The sequence below is a fragment of the Lolium rigidum genome, chromosome 5, assembly GCF_022539505.1.
Source record: "Lolium rigidum isolate FL_2022 chromosome 5, APGP_CSIRO_Lrig_0.1, whole genome shotgun sequence".
NCBI classification, from domain to species: Eukaryota; Viridiplantae; Streptophyta; class Magnoliopsida; order Poales; family Poaceae; genus Lolium; species Lolium rigidum.
Genome location: NC_061512.1, coordinates 79,758,754 through 79,779,546, shown reverse-complemented (window position 1 = coordinate 79,779,546; position 20,793 = coordinate 79,758,754). Strand labels below are relative to the sequence as shown.

General features: G+C 44.2%; 2 protein-coding genes and 1 non-coding gene across 3 annotated transcripts; 2 read left to right on the top strand and 1 right to left on the bottom strand.

Annotated features, from left to right (window-relative positions):
- The first annotated feature begins 10,492 nt into the window (after nucleotides 1-10,492).
- LOC124658036 (DNA repair protein RAD51 homolog B-like) lies at nucleotides 10,493-14,000 on the top strand. The gene is given in 10 exon segments (XM_047196481.1): nucleotides 10,493-10,591; nucleotides 11,609-11,753; nucleotides 11,865-11,975; nucleotides 12,068-12,159; nucleotides 12,387-12,481; nucleotides 12,613-12,726; nucleotides 13,330-13,393; nucleotides 13,396-13,461; nucleotides 13,660-13,781; nucleotides 13,877-14,000. Coding segments are annotated over 10 exon segments (1,032 nt in total).
- A 1,269-nt stretch (nucleotides 14,001-15,269) lies between these two features.
- Nucleotides 15,270-19,346, bottom strand: LOC124652766 (translation initiation factor eIF-2B subunit alpha-like). Its single transcript, XM_047191809.1, has 5 exons — nucleotides 18,993-19,346; nucleotides 17,154-17,306; nucleotides 16,932-17,073; nucleotides 16,301-16,542; nucleotides 15,270-15,543 (listed from the first exon to the last, which is right to left on the bottom strand). The coding sequence occupies exons 1-5, from the start codon at nucleotides 19,344-19,346 to the stop codon at nucleotides 15,337-15,339; spliced, it is 1,098 nt and encodes a 365-aa protein (XP_047047765.1). The 3' UTR covers nucleotides 15,270-15,336.
- A 121-nt stretch (nucleotides 19,347-19,467) lies between these two features.
- Nucleotides 19,468-19,539, top strand: TRNAP-AGG. The gene has a single exon. It is a non-coding gene; the product is annotated as a tRNA-Pro (tRNA).
- The last annotated feature ends 1,254 nt before the right edge of the window (nucleotides 19,540-20,793 follow it).

Sequence of the window (20,793 nt, the reverse complement as noted above, 5' to 3'; positions counted from 1 at the left end):
GTGTATTGCACCCACACAAAAAATTCATAATTTTTCTCTAATTTTTTAAGCGTTACAAAATCTTTGTACATAAATTAGAGCGTTGACATTTGGAGCCCACCTTCTACTAAATTTAGAGCAAGTACAATAGAGTCCAGTCAGCTGACTATAAGATATTAAATAATATATTTTAGATGAGTTGGAGGAGAGAGAAGAGGAGAGAAAAAGGAGGTGGACTACTATGCAATAGCCAGCTCTTGCACGTGCTCCTATGCACTTTGTGAGAGTGAGAGGTGGGCCATATGTTAGTAAAGTACTTTATTCTTAGGCTAGCCATAGTGCTAGTATCATAACTAGTATCACGCACATTGGTCCCACAAAAATACTGATGTGGCAGCTAATTAAAGAGGAGAGAGGAGATTAGAGTAACATAGGTAGATACTGTATCATAGCGCATGTCACGAGAAAAGTTAATGCCAAACAAATCTTGTGTACAAATTTGCATTGAGATTCTAAAAAGCAATAAATATAGCATGACTATGATACTACTTCATGATACTAACCACTATAGAGATAGTATCATACACAAGTATCATATGCATGATACTACTACATGATACTTACCACTATGACCAGCCTTATAGCCTACTATTATACATGTTAGCTATATGGTAACTACAAATGACATGGCATCTTGTTATACCCAGCAGTTGACTATACTATTGGAATTACTCTTATTAGTTAACATACTAGTGGAAGTTGTAACCGATTAGACCAATGATGGGTGAAAAATGTGCAAAAATAATCTGACTAGGGGTTTGTGCAAAGTCAAGCGCTAGGGATAATCCGGCTTCAAAAAGCCTCCCATCAGCCGCCTTTCGGGCCGTCCGATCTCACTAGTAGGAAAAGCCTCATCAGTGGCGCACCAAAAAAACATTCTGTGGCGCATGGGTGGTGCGCCACAGAATTCTCGCTACAAAAATAAGGATTCTGTGGCGCACCTGCTGTCAACACCCGGATTTTTAAGTCCGAATGCCTATTATGTCATACATCGCAATCCCAGGAATATTGTTGTTGCGAGGCATAATAGTTAAGTATCACAGTCATCATTCATTACAAACCATAAGTCTTACAAATTGGAATCACATGATCCATATTACACGAATAGTTGATCTATTGATCAACGAACAAACACAAGTTCATAGTTCAACATAGCGGAAGCGTAAGATACAAGGACTCTCTAGTCCACAGGCCAACGCTTGACGTCGGAAGGCGCTTATTTGTCGTAGGCGTCCTGCTGGTCATCTCTGAAAGGATACGGATGTCGCCTAGAGGGGGGGGTGAATAGGCGATTTAAAACTTTTACGAGATGGGCTTAACAGATGCGGAATAAAACTAGCGTTTACTTTGTCAAGCCCAAAGCCTATATACTATGGTTCACCTATGTGCACCAACAACTTATTCTAAGCAAGAGTTCACCTATGTGCACCAACAACTTATGCTAAGCAATACAAGCAAGTATGTGATAGCAAGATATATATAACTTCAAGCACGATGGCTATCACAAGGTAAAGTGCATAAGTAAAGAGCTCGGGTATAGAGATAACCGAGGCACGCGGGAGACGATGATTTATCCCGGAGTTCACACTCTTGCGAGTGCTAATCTCCGGTGGAGAGGTGCGGTTGCTTAGTGCTCCCGAACGCCACAAGAGGCTCACCTTGAGGTGTGGTTGCTCGATGCACACCAACGCCACAAAGGCCTCACCCCAAGATGCGGTACTCACACCGCACACCGAACGCCACGAAGGCGCCTCACCTAAATCTTCGGTGACCCTCGCCACAAAGGCCTAGGTCACGGTTCCACTAAGGGATTTCCTTCGAGGCGGAAACCGGGCCTTACACAAAGATTGGGGCACACATCCACAACTTAATTGGAGGCTCCCAACAAACCGCCACAAAGGCCTAGAATCCGTCTAGGGTTCCAAGAACCCAAGAGTAACAACCTTCTTGCTTTCACCTCCACGAATCACCGTGGAGAACTCAAACCGATGCACCAAATGCAATGGCAAGAACACCACAAAGATGCTCAAGTCCTTCTCTCTCAAATTCCAACAAAGCTACAAAAGCTATTGGGGGAATAAGAGAGGAAGAACAAAGAGGAGAACACAAAATTCTCCAAGATCTAGATCCCAAAGATTCACTCACAAAGAGGTGATTTGGTTTGGTCAAAGTGTGGATCTAGATCCCCTCAAACTTTCTCTCAAATAGATGCAAGAAACATTGGTTGGGGAGAAAGATCTCAAGCTCAAGTATGAACAAACAATGGTGGAGCAAAGCTTGAGAGGAGAGGAGGAAGAAGAAGAAGCAAGCCTTTATAAAACAAGAGAGAGAGGGGGCATAAAAGGAGGCTCCAATTTTCTGCCCGTTGGAGGCAGCAGCGCGCGCGGGAGGGGGATGCCGGAGGTACCGGCCAGGTTGGGCCGGTACTACCGGCCATGGTCGAGCAGCGCAGGCCAGGAGAGGCTTGGGGCGCGCGGGCCAGGAGGGGAGGCCGGAGCCTCCGGCCGGGGTACCGGCCGAGGTACCGCCGGGGCTCCAACCCCCCTGGCTAGTATACTGAGCCGCCCCGCCGCCACCGGTACCTTGGGCGGTACCATGGCCGGAGCCTCCGGCCGTGGCCAGGCCGGCGGTACCGCCCAAGCCTCCGGCTTCTCTCTTCTTTTCTTCTTTTCTTTTTCTTTTAAACCCAAATATGGAAATGCAAATATCTAGAGTTTGGAAACTCGGATTAAGACGAAACCAATTTTGTTGGAAATATGGAAACTAGCTGGGGGTGATTTTCTATTATTTTTAGAGGTGCAACACCTCAACATGAGAAACTGAGAAAATCACCAAACTCGAAAACGCAACAAGTAATTCATGCAGAATCCGTTTTCGATGAACTAGAGCTTGTCATGAGAATAACCACAAGCTCTAAAACATCACATGGATAAGATCCAAATAACAACCAAGAAAGATGATGCAAGGATGCAAAGGTTTGAGCTCTCTCCGAACGATACGATCGAGTTACTCACTCGAGAGCCCTCTTGATAGTACGGCAACTAAACTATAAACCGGTCTCCAACTACACTATGAGACCGGTGAGAAACAAACCCTATCAAGAGCAAACCTTATACTTGCGCATTCCACTTGAGCTTGATGACGACGATCTTGACCTCAACAAGATGGAATGCCTTTCTTGCTTGTGCTTGCTTGACGAAGTCTTGTGGATTGCTCCCCCATAATCCACCATGGGAGAGCTTCTTCTTCGGCGCATCTTCACATATCCATGATCACCATATGGATGGCAAGACTCAAGCAAAGGATCTCTTCGAGATGGCTCATCTTGAACTTGCACTTCATTTCTTCATTCTTCATCATGTTGATGTCTTGAAGTAACTTGAGGGCTCACTTCATCTTCATCTTCAAGACATACTTGACACTTGATATCCTTCATCGGTTTCTTCTTATTGCAACCTTGAAGCCAACATATGGTTCAAGAATTGCCTATGGACAACTCCTACAAATATAACTCAATGCAAACATTAGTCCATAGGGATTGTCATTAATTACCAAAACCACACATGGGGGCTCCATGCACTTTCAATCTCCTTGTTCATCTTCATACTCTGGCCATTGGAATAGCCAGGGACAAAGCCGTGAGTACGTTGAGTACTCGCAAACCAATACTAAAGTAAGTGCTAGACATTCTAGTATGGTTTGCTAAGCTCTAGTTTATTTGCATAAAGCTAGTTTTAGTTCACAAAGTTTTGAGAAAAGCTTGTTCAAGTGCTAACTAACTCAAGTGGGAACATTAGTGTCATTCCCACCATTCAAGTGGTGATTTCAATTCAATCCACCACAAGTCATTTCACCATCATCCTTTTCAACATCATTTTCAAAGATATGACATCGGAAACTGTATGGCCTTTCCAACCGTCTGTAACCGTGGACGCGGCTATTCGAATAGGTTTACACTCTGCAGAGGTTGCACACTTGTGCCACAACATTTGATTTCATCCGTCGGGATTTCCCCGAATCATCGTACGCGGATCATCAACCATAACCTTTCACTTACAAATCCTAGTATGAGCACCTCTCCCCATGAGCTTGGCCTCCCAGTGAAGACAGACAGTCAGCCTGGGAACTGCACAGGGCTTGGGCCGGACATTCACCTCATTTCGCATCATATCGTATCGTTTCTTTTGTGGTAGAGGCAGCTTTCGGCATAACCCCGATGACGCTTGTTTAGAGGGAACCCATACTAAGACGCATAAACTTTCAGTTAAGCCCTACCCATAATCAGGTATTGTGGGGGTACTTGATAATTGGAAAGGTATCGCATTCAAACCAACATCATGTTTTATCAAAAATCACCATCTTCTCTTGGTCATATTCACCTTCAAAAATCATTCAATGGAATGCATCTTCATTCCAAGGTTTAAAAATCCTTTCAAAATTCACATGGTTCCCATCTAGAGTAGTCAAGTTTTAATTCTTTAGCACTAGCTCTAATTCACGAGGGGTGCTAACTTGCTTTGCTTTGGGAAGACTAACTCACTACTCTAGGACTCAACTTGTACTTTGACCAAAGTTAACTATAAAAGTAACTCATTTAGAAAACAAGTAACAACTTGTAAAGTAAAAACTTGGGATGGGTTCATATAAGAAAAGGTAAGAACATGGTGCCTTGCCCCAAGGGGCTTTGCACTTTGCAAGAATAATAGCTTGCATTGGTAGTAGCTTGCCTTGGTAGTTCTCAAACTGTTCCTCCTCCTCCTCTTGGTAGCAACCTTCTTCTTCGGCGTACTCTCCGGTGCTACCGTCTAAATTTGAATACGAGTATAATTACTCACTAATTCAAGGGCTATTCCACACATCACAAATAAACACACATACTACTCTATGCACACAAAATAAATAAACTAGGGTGCATGGGTTGTGGGGTTTAAAAAGAATTCACTTCTTTGCATTTCATAGGTAAGTGATAGTTTCCATAGGGTTCTTGAGAAATAATTTCCTCTCATTGAAATCTTCTTAAGATTTAATTTCCCCAACAATCATGGATGAACTCATATTGACCTAAGTCAAATGTTCATCATCATCATTTGGGAAAATGGTTTAAATGAGGTGGATCACCTCATACCATTTAAATAACACTACCTTTGATTTAAATCTCAAGTAATTCATATAAGAGAGTTTGGGACCAGGGGTCCAAACATCCCATGAATCCATGTGAGACAAGTTTAAGTGAAGTGTAAGACTTCACCCAAATTAACTTTAATAGTTTTGGACAATATCAACTAGTTAAACTAGTCAAAATATCCATTCAATAAACCATGGCATGATCATGCAAAGTGACCACACCATTTTATTGCATAAACAATTAGTGTAAGTCAAATGTGAGCTATTAGAGTTGGAATTGACTTAATATCTATTTTGGTTGATTTTTAAGAATTATTTGAATAGGGAAAAGTCCCTGTCTTGTTATTTTTGTCACATTAATTCTACAAAGAAAATGACCATGAGACCAGTGGTATGTTGTAGAGAATTTCAGTGGCTTTCTAACAATATAAAATTCAATAGATTTGGTTTAGCCAATTTGAAATGGTTGAATTTCAAAGTGGAGGCAGTATTCAAATTCATTTGAATTAATTAAACTAGGTTTGAATTAAAAGGGCCGGCGGGAAAAGCTATTGGGCCAAATCATTTAAACAGGCCCACGGCCAGCCCACCACGCGTCTGTGCCCGCGTGGGCTGCCTGACAGGGTGGGGTCCGCCTGTCAGCCTCTTTTAAAACCCGAAACGGTATGTTTCAACGTGGGACGTAGGATTAGATCGCAGATCGACGGCCGTGGTTCATCGTCGTCACCGACGAGAACCCGACGATGCGGCGGCGGCAGTAGGGGGTGGGAGAGCTCACCGCGGCTCCAGCAAGGTATGGTAGTGTGCGCGAGGTAGATGTGGACGACGGTGAAGCAGCTGGTAGCAGTGGCGGAGCTCGAGGCGGCCTGGATAAATGGCGATTTCTCCAGGGCTTCCGCGGCTCCGATCTTGCAATTGGCCTTGCTCCGGCGACGATCGAGGTGGCTAACGGTGCGAGGCGAAGTGGTGAAGGGTGGGGAGTGAGGTGGTGTGCTCAGTTGCTTCCAGGGAACGTGGTATTTATAGAAGCGAGTGAGGGTTGCGGGGCAGGGTGGTGGTCGACATGCTCGCGGCGTCTCCGGCGAGCTAGCGAGCTAGGCGAGGTGGCGGCAGTGCTCTGTGTGTCCAGGCGAGTCTAACGGCAGCGATAGCTTGGTCGGGGGAGACTCGGTTGGGTCGCGTTGCTTCCACGACGGTCGCGGCACGTACGGGAACCAGTCGTCGTCTCCGGCGCCGGCGGTCACGGGTCTAGGCTGGGTGCGTGTCTGGCGGCGTCGCGGTGTCACTGCGGTGCTCAAAGCGTTGCAAGCGGGGCCAGGGCGTGAGCGGAGTGGCTGCGCGGCGCGTGGCCAGTGGCGTCCATGCGCGACGCGAGCGGCATCCAGGGCTGATCTTGGCGCGCGATCTCCGGCGATGGTCAGCGTCGGGCTCGACCGTTGCTTGGCTAGGGTGAGGTAGGAGTGTGCGGTGGCGAGTGTGGGCACCAGGGCCAGTGTAGAGAAGCAATGGAGAGAGGGGGAGAAGAACATGGCCGGCATGGGCCGGCATGGCCATGTCTTGCTTGTTCTCTCTCTCTCTCCCTAGGGTTTCAATGTTGCCATTCAGGGTGAAAGGGGGCAGGGGAACCATTTGGGGTAGTGTAGTGTAGGTTTGGTGTGTATAGAACACTATTTCAGATAGTGTCAAATAGTGCCATATTTTGCAATTTGCATAATTCTCCAAATTTGAAATAATTCAAAAGGTGAAAGTTTTTGAAATGTGAGTGTTGATATTAGTTGTAAATGACCAGAGGTGATTTGAGGTGGTGGTGGAAAAAGTAGAATTCAAGAATTTCAAAAATTGACAAGTGTGAGATTGTTCCACTTGTTAAAATGTTGCAACTTTGGATGAGCATAGCTATTGATCCAAGATGAATTTGGCAGGGTGATCTTCATCAAAGTTGTTCACCTTGATGTTGTATTTGAAATGGTGCAAAGAGTTAGCAAGAATTGGTTTGGGAAAATTGATTTGCAGGGGCTCAAAGTGGTGACCAGACTAAATTTGGCAGATTTAGCCATTATCATATGTGAGTGGGAATTGTGTTTGAATTTCATTTGAATTATGCAACCTTGGTTCCAAAAGTTGTAATAAGTGTTTAATAACATTATCCAACTAATGGTGAAGACCAAATAGGTCTAGGGTCAAGATTTATAAAAATGCCATAGAGCCTATGTTAGGGTTTTTAGGGTTTTGCAATTTATGGAATTTCTTCCTCTTTGATTTATTTGGTTGGTGATCTTCACATGATCACTCTAGGGTTTTTAGAGCATAGCAAATACAAGTAAAAGCAATCATCATGGCATATCACTCAAATGCACAAGTCCTATGCATGGTACTATATGCAAAAAGAAAAATTTTTGTTGGTTTGAAATTTTGGTTTCTGGATTTCTCTAACTTTCTTTTTATTGAAATTTGGGGTGTTACACCTGCCCATGCGCCACAGAAAATCTTATTTCTGTGGCGCACCGGCCGGTGGTGCGCCACAGAAACAAAAAGTCTTATTTCTGTGGCGCACCACCGCCGGTGCGCCACAGATTTTTTTTTAAAATTTCAAAAAAAGTGGCGGCCAGATCTAGATCTAGATCTGGGGCCGCCGATTTTATTTTTATTTTTCTGGAAGGTCGCCGGAGGTGGGTGGTTGGTTGCGTGGGTGGGGTGGATGGGGTGGGTGGGTGGGTGGAGGATGAGGCCGGCCGGAGGAGGAGGTGGTGGTGGAATAGGAGGAGGTGGAGGAGGAGGAGGAGGAGGTGGTGGTGGTGGTAGAGGAGGAGGAGGTGGTGGTGGTGGTTGTTGTTGTTGTCGCCGGAGGAAGAGGAGAAGGTGGTTGTTGTGGAGGAGGTGGTGGTGGTGGTTGTTGTTTTTGTCGCCGGAGGAGGAGGAGAAGGTGGTTGTTGTGGAGGAGGTGGTCGCCGGAGTTGGTCGCCGGTGGAGGAGAGGAGAAGTGGAGAAGTGGAGGAGAGGAAGAGAAGAGGAGAGGAGAGGAGGAGAAGAGGAGAAGTGGAGAAGGGGAGAAGTGGAGAAGGGGAGAAGGGGAGAAGTGGAGAAGGGGAGAAGGAGAGAAATGGAGGAGAGAAGAAGAAGTGGGCGCCAGAAATTTTAAATTTTGAACGTTAATTCTGTGGCGCATGGGCACTTGGTGCGCCACAGATTTTTTTTTTTGTATTTTGCAGCAAAAAATCTTTAACTGCCCGTAACTTTTTACTCTTTTGGAATTTGGAGATTCTAAAAATTGTCCAACCGGAAATTTTGATATATTATGCGTTTTTTTTCGAGTTCGTATGCAACCAGAAATCCAGTTTGATGATTTTCCCACGCAATTTTGCAAAAAAATCTAAATTATTGTTTGTTAATTCTCAGTGGTAAAAGATGACATAATACATGGGCATCTTGAAGGAATTTATTTTTTTTTATTTTTTAAAGAGGTAAAAAGGCGATCCAAGGGGGGGGGGTGGAGTTGCGTGGGGAGCCAAAAAAAAGTTCTGTGGGGTATGGAACTCATGTGCGCCACAGAAATGTGTAGTTTCTGTGGCGCACCATCCCACGTGCGCCACAGAAAGTCTTAATTCAGTGGCGCACCAGGACCAGTGCGCCACAGAAATTCTGTGGCGCACGTGATCATGTGCGCCACAGAAATAGTGAAACCAATGATTGGGGCTGGCTCCACCAAATTTCTGTGGCGCATGGATCCATGGTGCGTCACAAAATTAAGCTATTTCTGTGGCGCATCGTGCCTGGTGCGCCACAAAATAACTTTCCGTGACGCATTTTTTGTGGTGCGCCACAGAACTAAGCTCCACCTATAAGCGTTTTCCTACTAGTGTCTGTTTAAGTGAGCGATTCCCGCGCGGTTGATCATGGTAAAAAAATGCTTTGTATGTATCATTTGTTTAGAGTATGTAACACTTGTTCCCAACATTTTTCCCACAATTTTTCAAAAAATCGCGAAATTATGGTGCAAAAAAAAAACTGCCAATGATACAAAATAATCCCGAATGTAACATTTTTATTTTCGTATCTAACATTTTCGAAAATGTTACATCGTTTTCAAACACTTCTTCTGCAGTATATCCAACAACTTTTCCTTAAATTATCCAACATTACAGAAATATCGTATGTAACATTGGTACAACCTATTTGTATCATAGTATCCACATATAATTCTATCACTTTGTCTATACATAGACAACAAAAATGAAAACCCAGCATGTGTCAAAATGCAACAACTTAGGGCATGCCCAATGCATAGTCCTAGGGGTGTTGCCTCACACCTTTAACTAGGTTCGGATGGTCCAAAGTAGGTTCGGGTGAGGAGGCAACCTCTTCATCAGGAGGCAACCTCTTCAGCCATAAAGTGGAAAATGTGAGAGAGAAAGAGAAAAACCAAATCAGCTTTTGAGAGAAAGACATATTAATGGGACCATAACATGGCATGCATATGTCAAAAGTTTTATCCAAGCCTAGTTGGACAGCTGCCTCCATTGCTCATGCCCTTATGTAACATTTTAAAAAGCACATACCTCCAGAATCAGCGAGCTCGTCATCGTTGAGCACGTCAGCGAATCAGACTTATCAGAGCCTCAATGTCACCGGATTAGATGGCCCTGGATGCATTCTCCTCGACCCCCCATCTTCCCTCAGCTCAAACACGCAGATTGACTGGGGATTACATCTACCTCCATAAAAATCCATGGCTGGGGTGCTTAGACATCAGGGATGCAGCAGCAATGGCCTGCTAGCTCTCGCGACTTGTACTTCTCCTCCGTGGCACCTTCTTCGTCCCCGCCGCTAGAGGCACGCTGGATGAGTAGGATGACACCGACGGAGGACGACGAGGAAGAGGACAGGGGAGGAGACCATTACGAGGATGGGAAGGAGGAGCTGGGGAGGCGGCTTCAGCGGCATACTTCTCGCCGATGACTTGTCGCCGGATCGGGGCGAGGGGGTAGACAGCAGACAAGGTTCACGTTTTTTGTTGGACGACGATAAGAGGACGCGGGTCAATGAGCCAACGCGGGTGCGGAGAGACCGTGAGAACCGGTTGTAGCTACAGCCAGTTGTTAAACAGAGTTTCCTTGTGCAAAACAAGAAAGAAAAACAGATGGAATGTGCAATTTACTCGATTATTTGTTTATGTTTTGCATCCTATGCACGTGTACAACAAACCAGGAGGAATTTTGGCGGTGTCTTCCACGAGAAGGAAAGGAAGCCGCCCAATTATAAAACTTTGGCGCCTAAAACCCCGCCTACCTGTTCAAACCTCAGCTCCTCAGCGTCTCCCAAAGCGGGCCCCATGTCGTCGTCGGCGGCGCACCAGAAGGCGGCCGCGGCGGCTCCCGCTGACGAGGAGGAGGCCGGGGAGGTCGGGCCTTTCCCCATCGAGCAGCTCCAGGTGCGATTTACCGGACACTCATCTCTCCCCCCTCCCTCTCCCACTCCCAATCGACACAGCCGCTCCTCCTCCCCTGCCGATGGCGTCAATAACGGGGCTTTTCTTCGGCGACCCGCTCTTTTTTCCCATGTCGTGGAACCGGGGATGCGACTGAATGCTGCAATTGCTTATGTTTATTGTCCCCCTACTTTTCTTCTGCGCTTGATTTGATGGCTTCTTGGCCGAAAACCCTAGGTTCTTGCCCTCAGAATTCGCAGATTTAGTCGGCATTGAGGTGGGTATATCCCTATTTCGGAGTCCCCTTTCTTGTAGAGTTATTGACCCTGAGCCCCCTAATTCCCGATTACTGTTTCCTCGGGAATTCCACATGTAAGAAATGGATGGAGGTGACCAGAAGCCCTATTCACTGAAATTGCATCCTTAAAGATGCATTCCTGAGATATCTGCTGTCACCCTTTCTGATGCGTGACCTTTCTTTATTTTCCAAGGATCAGGAGATAACTTGGATTGCATATCTGCACTACCGGTTCTCCAAGTCTGAAAAATCTGAAGATACACCGGTTTCGAACCTTTATGATACCTGGCAACTAAAATTATGTGTTACAGATTCACTGATGCACACATTGTTTTCTGGAAGTAAGGCCTATACGGTTCGATTGTTTGATGTTCCAATGCTGTTAAGTCATAGGCAAAATAAACCTTTTTTGTAAATAATTCATCTACATCCTAAGGCACCATCTGCAGCAGCCAATCAGCCATAGCTGTTGTCAAATTGTATCCCAATTTTTGTCATTCTTCCTAGTTCCTATCTTCCTTAGCTCTATAAAGTTATTTTTCTGTACTAGGTATCTGGAATTTGTAGTGGGATTTATTCATGATTTGGCCATGTTGTTGCATGGCTACCTTCCTTTGTAGAATGCTCTTCTTTAGGCTGCTGAGGGCCCGATCTGTTTTCCTAAATGTCTCTGGATGTTTATGTCAACCTAAACTAAACTTATTTTGAAATTTTCTGTGAAGGCGTCTGGAATAGCTGCACTCGATGTGAAAAAGCTCAAAGACGCTGGTCATTGCACAGTGGAATCTGTAGCTTACTGTCCGAGGAAAGATCTTTTGCAAATTAAAGGGATTAGTGAAGCCAAAGTTGATAAGATAATTGAAGCAGGCAAGTAATTGTTTGCCTCCATTAGAGAAATTAATAAAATATTTTGCATTGCTTCCTGTACAAACGAAATTCCCATATGCAAAGTCCTTAATGTTGATAAACATCTGACAGCTTCGAAGTTGGTGCCACTGGGATTTACTAGCGCGACCCAGCTTCATGCGCAGAGGCTCGAGATTATCCAAGTTACAACTGGATCAAGAGAACTTGATAGAATATTGGAGGGTAATGTGTTTCTGCCCTCTATCATTTCATATCTGCCACAACGAAACCTTGATATGATCGAAGTAATAAAATATTGTATCAAATTTTAACAGGAGGAATAGAGACAGGGTCTATCACGGAGCTTTATGGCGAATTCAGATCTGGGAAGACTCAGTTGTGCCACACTCTCTGTGTCACATGTCAGGTATTGTGTTAAAATACCAGTTTCAAGTTATGATCCCGTGACCTTAATACTAGCATAATTTCCCAAAATTTATCTGATATTTTTTTCACAATATGGGAAGACAAGCTGCGTGTTTTCTTAACAACCAATTTCTGACTGCATAGGAGATACTGTCAATTTGTTATATCCCTTTAAACATCTGCTGTTTATTTTTTTCAAGATTGAAAATATGATAGTGGTTTATTCAGCTCCCACTGGACCAAGGTGGTGGCGAAGGGAAGGCTCTCTATATTGACGCGGAAGGCACATTCAGGCCACAAAGACTCCTTCAGATAGCAGACAGGTAATATGCTGATTATTTTTTTACTTTCTTTACCAGTTAAATTTATTATTTGTTTCGTTGGAAAAATATTATTTATTTTTCTACTACGTAGGTATGATTGAACTGCCAAATAAGATGATTTATGATTTCAGGTTTGGCTTGAATGGTGCTGATGTACTGGAGAATGTAGCTTATGCCAGAGCATATAATACTGATCATCAGTCAAGACTTTTGCTGGAAGCAGCTTCCATGATGGTGGAGACAAGGTGATTTCATCCTTTAAAACTTTGCATCCATTCTCTGAAGTATATGATTTAGTACTGAGAAGTTGAGAACTGCTAAGGGCATACGCCTTTTGCCTTCATGTTGTTTGGAGTTTCAAAATGGGCGGTTAAAATAAAGTGTTGATGATTTTTAGGTTGGTCACCAGTTACTTAGTTTACTACCAAGCAACTTTCATCACCAAGTAGGAAATAAATGTACGTATATTGTTTATGCTTCCAGTGGAGCACTGGAAATGGGTAGCTGCCTTGAAGGATCGCATTCTGATGACTTGGGAACTCAGATGTTGGAGTCCATGTTATCCTCATATCTGTTGCTTCGGATAATGCTAAATTGCTGTGGTGATATTATTTTTCTTAACGAAGTATTTTAGTTTATGTCACCATATGAGATTTTTTTTTTCTTTTGAGATTTACTCTTATCACATTTGCTTGAAATAGAATAAGATCCTAGTGGAGTGAGTCTAAGGCCTTACCATTTTGTGTATAAATTCCTGGTTTTTAGTCTTGCTTACGCCTTTTGGTTATTTTTCAGTTCTTACATTGAAACTATTCCCCCAATACTTAACTGGAACTCTATTGCTGCAGGTTCGCACTTATGGTTATAGATAGTGCCACAGCCCTTTACAGGACTGATTTCTCTGGTAGAGGTGAGAGCTATCAGCAAGGCAGATGCATCTTGCCAAGTTCCTCAGGAGCCTTCAGAAGTTAGCGGATGAGGTACATTAGCACTTTTCCATTATTTGCTGATGAATCATGACCCTTTATTACTTCTCACATTTGGTTGTATAAAGAATATAAGAGCCCAATTGCTGAAGAAACTTCTAGTTTGTTCTTCAAGATGGTACTCTTTTATGTGACTGAGTTGATATTGGTCCCATGGATAGTTGCTCATTTCAGTTGTTTTGCTTGCTCTAGTTTGGGGTGGCAGTGGTAATCTCCAATCAAGTGGTGGCCCAAGTGGATGGCAGTGCGATGTTTGCTGGGCCACAGATCAAACCCATTGGCGGGAACATCATGGCTCATGCTTCCACAACAAGGTGTGTTGTCTGGAGTAACCTGAGTGCCTGACATCTCCCTAGCACCGATTCTGTTCAATTCCTTGCAAATTGCTTAACATCTGGAGCTGTGTCAGGCTTTATCTCCGTAAGGGAAGGGCGGAGGAGCGAATCTGTAAAGTGGTAAGCTCTCCCTGCCTGGCTGAAGCTGAAGCGAGGTTTCAGATATCACCCGAAGGCGTCACGGATGTCAAAGATTGAGACTGCTCTTTGCTTGTCGGAGGGATACATAATGTATCGGACTGCCCACGGTGCCGATGCTTCATATCTATCTCCAGCCTGCTATCTTCAGTTACAGATGCCAAGCTTGTGCTGATGAAGGCCCTTCTGTAAAGCAACCTCCATAGGGCTCCCCTGGATGGAAATGTTGTACAGCCAACCACTCAAAGTTTGCTTGTTTTCTCAGCCTATTCTTCATTGCCAATCTAGCGCACCACTTGCAGCAAGCAGTTAACCAAATTCATTGTCACCATAGCTGCTATTCAGATTTCAATGATGCTTGGTCGTTTCCTCAGCTTATGTAATTTATTTTAATTTTTAATATCTCGTTTAATCTTGCCATAGGTTTGAGCATGTGCTATCCTGATCAAGATCTGTGTGGCGATGGTTGAGTGATAAGAAAATGTAATTATTCTCTGTTTCAAAATGATTATCTTTTCGGACGTTGATATGGTCTTCTCTGTGATATTTCATATTTCAGCATCAGTTCCTTTGACATTATGTTGCTGAAAACAAAAATAAGTACATTATAAAGTACATCTTGCGGTAGATATCTGATCTCAATACTGATACTTCTCTTTTTACTTGACAGTTAAGCATAAAAAGTATAACCAGCACATATTTTAAAAGGACAAGCATTTTTGAAAGTAAGAGAGTATTTGGAAGATACTGATAGGCATCCGCCCTAGAATCTTGTACATTTGACATGGACGCATGGATCATCTTTTTCAGAATCATGAATACATAAAGTCCACCATCAATGAAATATTATGCTGTCACTTCAATCTTATCAATTAAAATAGAGATAGTAAATACTATACATAGCATTCTAGGATTAGCTGTATCAGTTTTTCTTCTTTATTTTACTGGGCTTGTAGCAGTTTTCAATAACCATTGCATTGTGTTTGCCATCTATTGTTTTGCAGCGCAAGACAGCACTATTCACTTGTTTCATTAGCAATCGAATGCCAGAAAATACAAATACATAAATGCTCAGATGCCATAAAAAAATGCTCAGATGCCACAATGTAAAAGACACTTGGGTAAAATCAAAATTGCACTATCAATTCAAACTCATTCAATGCAGGAGTAGAGTGAACATTGCAAATTTGCAAGATGTCACTTGAGACTGTCAACACCAAAATTATTGTTCAACTCTCAGAAGATGCTGGACAAAACTGGATCATCCTTTAACCTACGCTTTTTAAGATTTTTTCCAAACATTTCAGCAGTAGGAAAAAGACAACATAGAGTGAAAACCCCCAAATCAACCGCAGTACATTACATCTCATCTGGACAACATACATCTTAGCAGTGATCATAGGTACAGTTGGATGAGCTCATCGCTCACAACAGATGGTGTCAGGACACCAAGATCAGTCAAAAGAAGTGTGAGATACTGGGGAGGAGTGTAGTCTCTTGCAGATGTCTCGATTTCCACACCAGCTGGTACCGGTACTCCAAAATCTATTGGTCGGTGAGCAGGTGTCATGTCCTTCTGGTCCAGGGGATATAGACGAGCAAACTACAAAAGTATAACATATGCAAGCTATGTTACCGAAGACTCAACATTTTGCAAAGTAGTCATGATGTAGACAGAACAATAATGGACAGGTATATGCTAGGATGCCTAATAAGATACACCATCATATGTATACATTTGTCTACAATCTGGAACCAATCTACTATGAAGCCATCAACTGAACATAATATGCGACAAGTTAAGAGAGATGAGCAGTGGATTCCTCCTGCTAGGATATAATGGACAATGAAATAAGTCATGCTGCAACAGTTATGAATGATTTTGTGCAAGTATTTGGTTGCAATTTACGACGGATGCATCAGAATACTAAATTCCATAAACTGTACAAATACTTACTGTGGATACCAGTGGAAGTTTGTAACAATATTAACTTTGATATCAAGCTGCTCCTAATTTATTTTTTCTGAATGGGCTAATGATCAATGTAATGATGCATAGAAAAAATCAGTGGAAGTTGTTAAGGATATTCACTTCGATATCAAACTGCTCCTATTTCTTTCTCCTGGATCAATTTAATAAATCAATGAAAAAAAATAGTCGCAAACAGTAAAGTAAACGGCAACACCATAACAAGTGACTCTCCATGTGAGATAAAAGTGCTTTGCTATCCTTAAATATACAACAGTTTTTACTAGATATTCCTAAGTATTCAACAGTTTTCTTTCATTTATTTCTATTAGAGCAAGTAACATGGGAAAAGCATGCAGCGGAGAACATGAGCTGTCATAGCAGGGAGTACCTTATAACTTTCAGCAGCCACATATAGAGGCTTATTCATGCTATGAGCTACAAGAGCTATCTGGTAAGTCCCCATCATATTAATAATTCCTCCACTTTCAACAACCCCATCAGCACCAACGAATATCATGTCAACTTCATCCATGGAGTATGCAACAGCTGAATCAATTAGGACCTTAACAGGGATGCCTAATGCTGCAATTTCATTTGACATGCGTAGGCCAGTTCTGTCTGGTCTGCCCTCTGCAGGTGAATACAAAATAACATACAAACATGAGAAATGGCACTTAACAGTGTGTTGTTTGCAAGTACTAACACATGAACATAAGTTGCCCCATTTTTGTATCATGGTTATTAATCATGAGGGGGGCAAAGTAACATGGAAACTGCAGTTCCCACACAAAATCTAATTGCCAAGGAAAAACGGCCATTCATAACTAAATAACTATCTGATACAATATGTCCAGTCAGCACCAATAAGGATGTACTTTTATGCAAGAATTATGATATAGTCCCCCGGCCCTCAACTGCACCTATTTTTTGTGCACGAAAGAGGTCATATTGCATTTCTGACCCTGAGAGACTGCTAGTGCATTCGATCACTGAAAACGAAAAGGACCAAGGGAAAGTACCTGTGCACAGTACCCGGAAGAGTTTGCGATTTGAGGCGGCTAGCTTCAAAATTTCCAATACCACTCTGGAATATCCATGTACAAGCATAGTACATCCATCTAAGATGAAATCCTGGCTGAGCATTGCAATTGTCTTGCGAGCCTAGACAAATATTGTGTGACCAAATTAGTTCAAAGCATAAACCGTCCTAAAAGAGCACTAGATAATAAACTAAAGGTAACCTTTAACGATATCTCTCCAAACTTTTCCCCTCGCTCGATTAGGCGTGATTTTGCTGCATCAAACTTCTCATGCTCCAAGTGTGAGGTTCTTGTCACGAACCGCATGAACAAATCACAAGCAGCACTGAGAGAAATGGAAGTAGCATCCCAGGACTGAAAATGTAGACATGTTTGAATGTGAATTCATTTAGTCAACACCACATAAGGGGTCACGAAGAAACGTTGAAAAGCCAGAAGCAACTTAATCAACGAATCATTAAACTGCGTCAACTTGCGATGAGCATATGATGGGTGGAGTCTTGTGCATGCCACTAAACATATACATAGATAATCAATCTTAGGCCATTGCAGAAGGGCCTTTTATTTCCAAGGCCACCGCAGAAAGCAAAAATAGCTAGATAGGCACTCCCTCCGTCCCATAATATAAGATGTTATTTCAAGCAATTTAGAGTAATACTTTAACCCCTGTAGAATGCTTCACCATGGTGATGCGGCGGCATGCGGTGGTGCAGGTGTGAGCGGAGGTGTCGGTGGTGTGGGCGATGGCAGGGACGATGACGGTCAACTTTTAATGGCCGGGCGTGCGTGTAAGGGTATTTTACCCTTATCCATTATTTTGGTATCTATGACACCGTGCTAGAGTATTTGGACTAATACATGCCTACAAGATGACTTTCGTGTATTAGCCAAAGAGGTATGATGGTGTAGCAATGGAACAAAAGGCAACGGGAGACCCCCCAATTCGACGAAAAATCAGCTAGTTTTTCGCAGCTCGGCCGGTCACGGATCCGGCCGGACCGGCCCCGGCACCGGACAGCCCGGTCACCAACCGGACCCGAACCGGTGCCATCCGGGCAAGTTCCGCAAAGAAGGCGAGCCCTCCGGGCCTGCGTCCGGTCACCAGCCCGGCTTCGGACCGGCTGCTCCGGTCCATGGCCCGGCTCGACCGGCACCGCGACCGAGCGGCCCGGCCGAGCAACCGGACTCTGCGCTCGTGACATCCGGCGCCATCCAAGAAGCTCGAAGCCTGCCCGGTCAAGACCCGGTCCCGGCTCCGGTTGGAAACCGGCAGGCCCGGCTCGTGGCCCGGCTCCGACCGGCTGTGGACCGGCCTGTCCGGCGCCAAATCCGGTTGACCGGGTTTCTCGAAGAATCCGCCGATGTGGCAAGTGACCAACGGCCGTATTTCGAAGAACACTATAAATAGGTCTTCTCCTACCTCTCGAACAGTTAGGCACTACACTACAAGCTGTTCTTGAGCTCTCTCTCTCTTACTCCATTGCTAGAAACACCAAAAGCCTCGGATCTCCCTCCTCCTCCACCCAAACTCAAATCCTCCGGGGAATCATTAGAGGAGGACCCGATCTACCGTTCTACCAAGCCAAATCTCATTCCCCCTTGTATTCATTGAGAAGCTTGCTTCCTAGGGTTCCTTGGAAACCCTAGGTAGGCAAGAGGAGTCCGGAAGCATCCGGCCGTGGATTTGCTCCGGGCAAGATTGTAGAATGCAGATTGGAAACATGACTTATGTCGCCAGAACAGCAGTGCCCAGAGAGCTAAAGGTCAGGTCTGTCGCAAATGCCGATCCCGTAAATATAATACCATCCTAACTTGACGACAGAAGCCCAAAGTAAGCAATAATTGATCGGGTGAAACCAATTTATGGACAGCGGTGTTACAAGTAGTACTTAGCAAATAGCAGTATAGCATCAAGAAGGCCAAGACAGGGAGAGAAATCATGTCAATTGCAATATAATACTGTAGCATACAAGAACAGAACAAGCACATAGTAAGCCGTATGTATGATGTAGACAAGCAGTCAAGCAGGGTTTCAGGGACCTTGAGCTTGTCGGAAGCCTTCTTGAGCTCGATCTCGAGCTCCATCATGGTGGTGGCTCTGCTGGAGCGGATGACGGCCGTGAGCGCCATGATGGCGGCCACCGCCTCCGCGGCCTCCGGCTTGCGGCGCCAGATGTTGAACTCCTCGATCACGCCGCCGCCGTTTCCCCCCGGGGACGGGGGAGGGGCGGCCTCGGCGTCGGCATCGGCATCGGTGACGGAGGAGGCGGCAGCGGCGGCGTGGGCGAGCCAGTCGCTGGAGACGACGGCGTGGTGGTCGGCGCGCGTCTGGTAGTAGGCGGAGATGGGAGGGTCGGGGTTAGGGTTAGGGTTTTGGGCGGCGTCCAGCTCCATGGCCATGGGAGGACTGACCGATGCAAGGCGTAAAAGACCGATGCGGCTGCTACCATTCCACAGTTTAACGAGAATCTGAGGTGTCGAACAAAGAAGGTGGAACAAGAATTATAGCATCCAAGGGCATTTGGTCTAGTGGTATGATTCTCGCTTAGGGTGCGAGAGGTCCCGAGTTCAATTCTCGGAATGCCCCACTTTTATGTTTTTGATTTCCTGCTTGGTTTCGCAAAGATTTAGTTTAGTGTGTCACCATTGTTTTTTTTTCCTTCTTTCTAACCGATGGTTCAACTTGGTAACCTTTCTGCAACTAAATATATTTTTAAAAAAAACTTATGATTGGTGGAAAGCAACTTTTATGTTTTTGATTTCCTGCTTGGTTTCGCAAAGATTTAGTTTAGTGTGTCACCATTGTTTTTTTTCCCTTCTTTCTAACCGATGGTTCAACTTGGTAACCTTTCTGCAACTAAATATATTTTTTAAAAAAACTTATGATTGGTGGAAAGCAATAAGTGAGGATGCTTTCTATATTTGCACTGAAATTTCTTACACATGCGTGATTGGTGATAGTTTTTTTTTTCTCCGGTTGATAATGTGAAAAAAACATATTCATATTCAAATTTGAGATATTGAGTCTAAGAAATCGATCCGCCGGGTTTTGAGATTGACAAAGTCACCGCACGCGTCTCGATTTTGATGGAAATATCACCTCCCACTAAAGAATATTCCGCCTTTATGAGACACCAAAGTGTTAAACCAGTTGTTTGATCCTCGATGGGCTAGGGTGTCACTGCCCTCGTAACCTTCCAACCACAGAAATTATGTTATAAAAGCGACAAGCAAATAACGAAGAACGATAAAGGAAAACGCAGCGGAGACACGAGATTTAACGTGGAAAACCCCTTCCAACACAGAAGGGAAAAAAAACCACGAGCGCCAGCCAGCAAAACTTCACTATATCGGGGAGTGTTTACAAACACCGTGGGATATCTTATAATCTGATGAACCCTAGCCGACGGCTTACAAGATGTATATATAGGCGGTGCCAACGATCCGCTACGCTTCGGCCCAAGCCTACCGGCGATGGGCCTTGCTCCGCTCGTCAGAAGTTAGCATCCCTTTAGTATATGAATTTGGATCACAATACAACAAACTCCACCTTGAGACAAATTTCATCTTGTAGCATGAACTTCAACAATCTCCTGAACAACAAAGAAAAACACTTGTTGGCGCTAACAGCCACTTGGGCTAAACAGTTATACCAACCAAGCTCGAGCAAAGCTCGAACTTGAAAACAGGAACTAGCCCGACACATCAGCAAAATACACGGCAATTATAGTTTTGGACCGTATGCAGACACATAGAGCTAGTTTAGGGACTATATTGGTGCATTTTCTGAGTTCGAGGATCGTTTTGGACATGGCCGATAAGTTCAAGGACAATGGATGCA

Coding starts and splice junctions, on each gene's coding strand:
- LOC124652766 (XM_047191809.1), bottom strand. CDS start 19,346: ATGGAGCTGGACGCCGCCCAAAACCCTAACCCTAACCCCGACCCTCCC. Junction 17,307..18,992: donor AGGCTTCCGACAAGCTCAAG/GTCCCTGAAACC, acceptor CTACATTTTCAG/TCCTGGGATGCTACTTCCAT. Junction 17,074..17,153: donor TTGGAGAGATATCGTTAAAG/GTTACCTTTAGT, acceptor ATATTTGTCTAG/GCTCGCAAGACAATTGCAAT.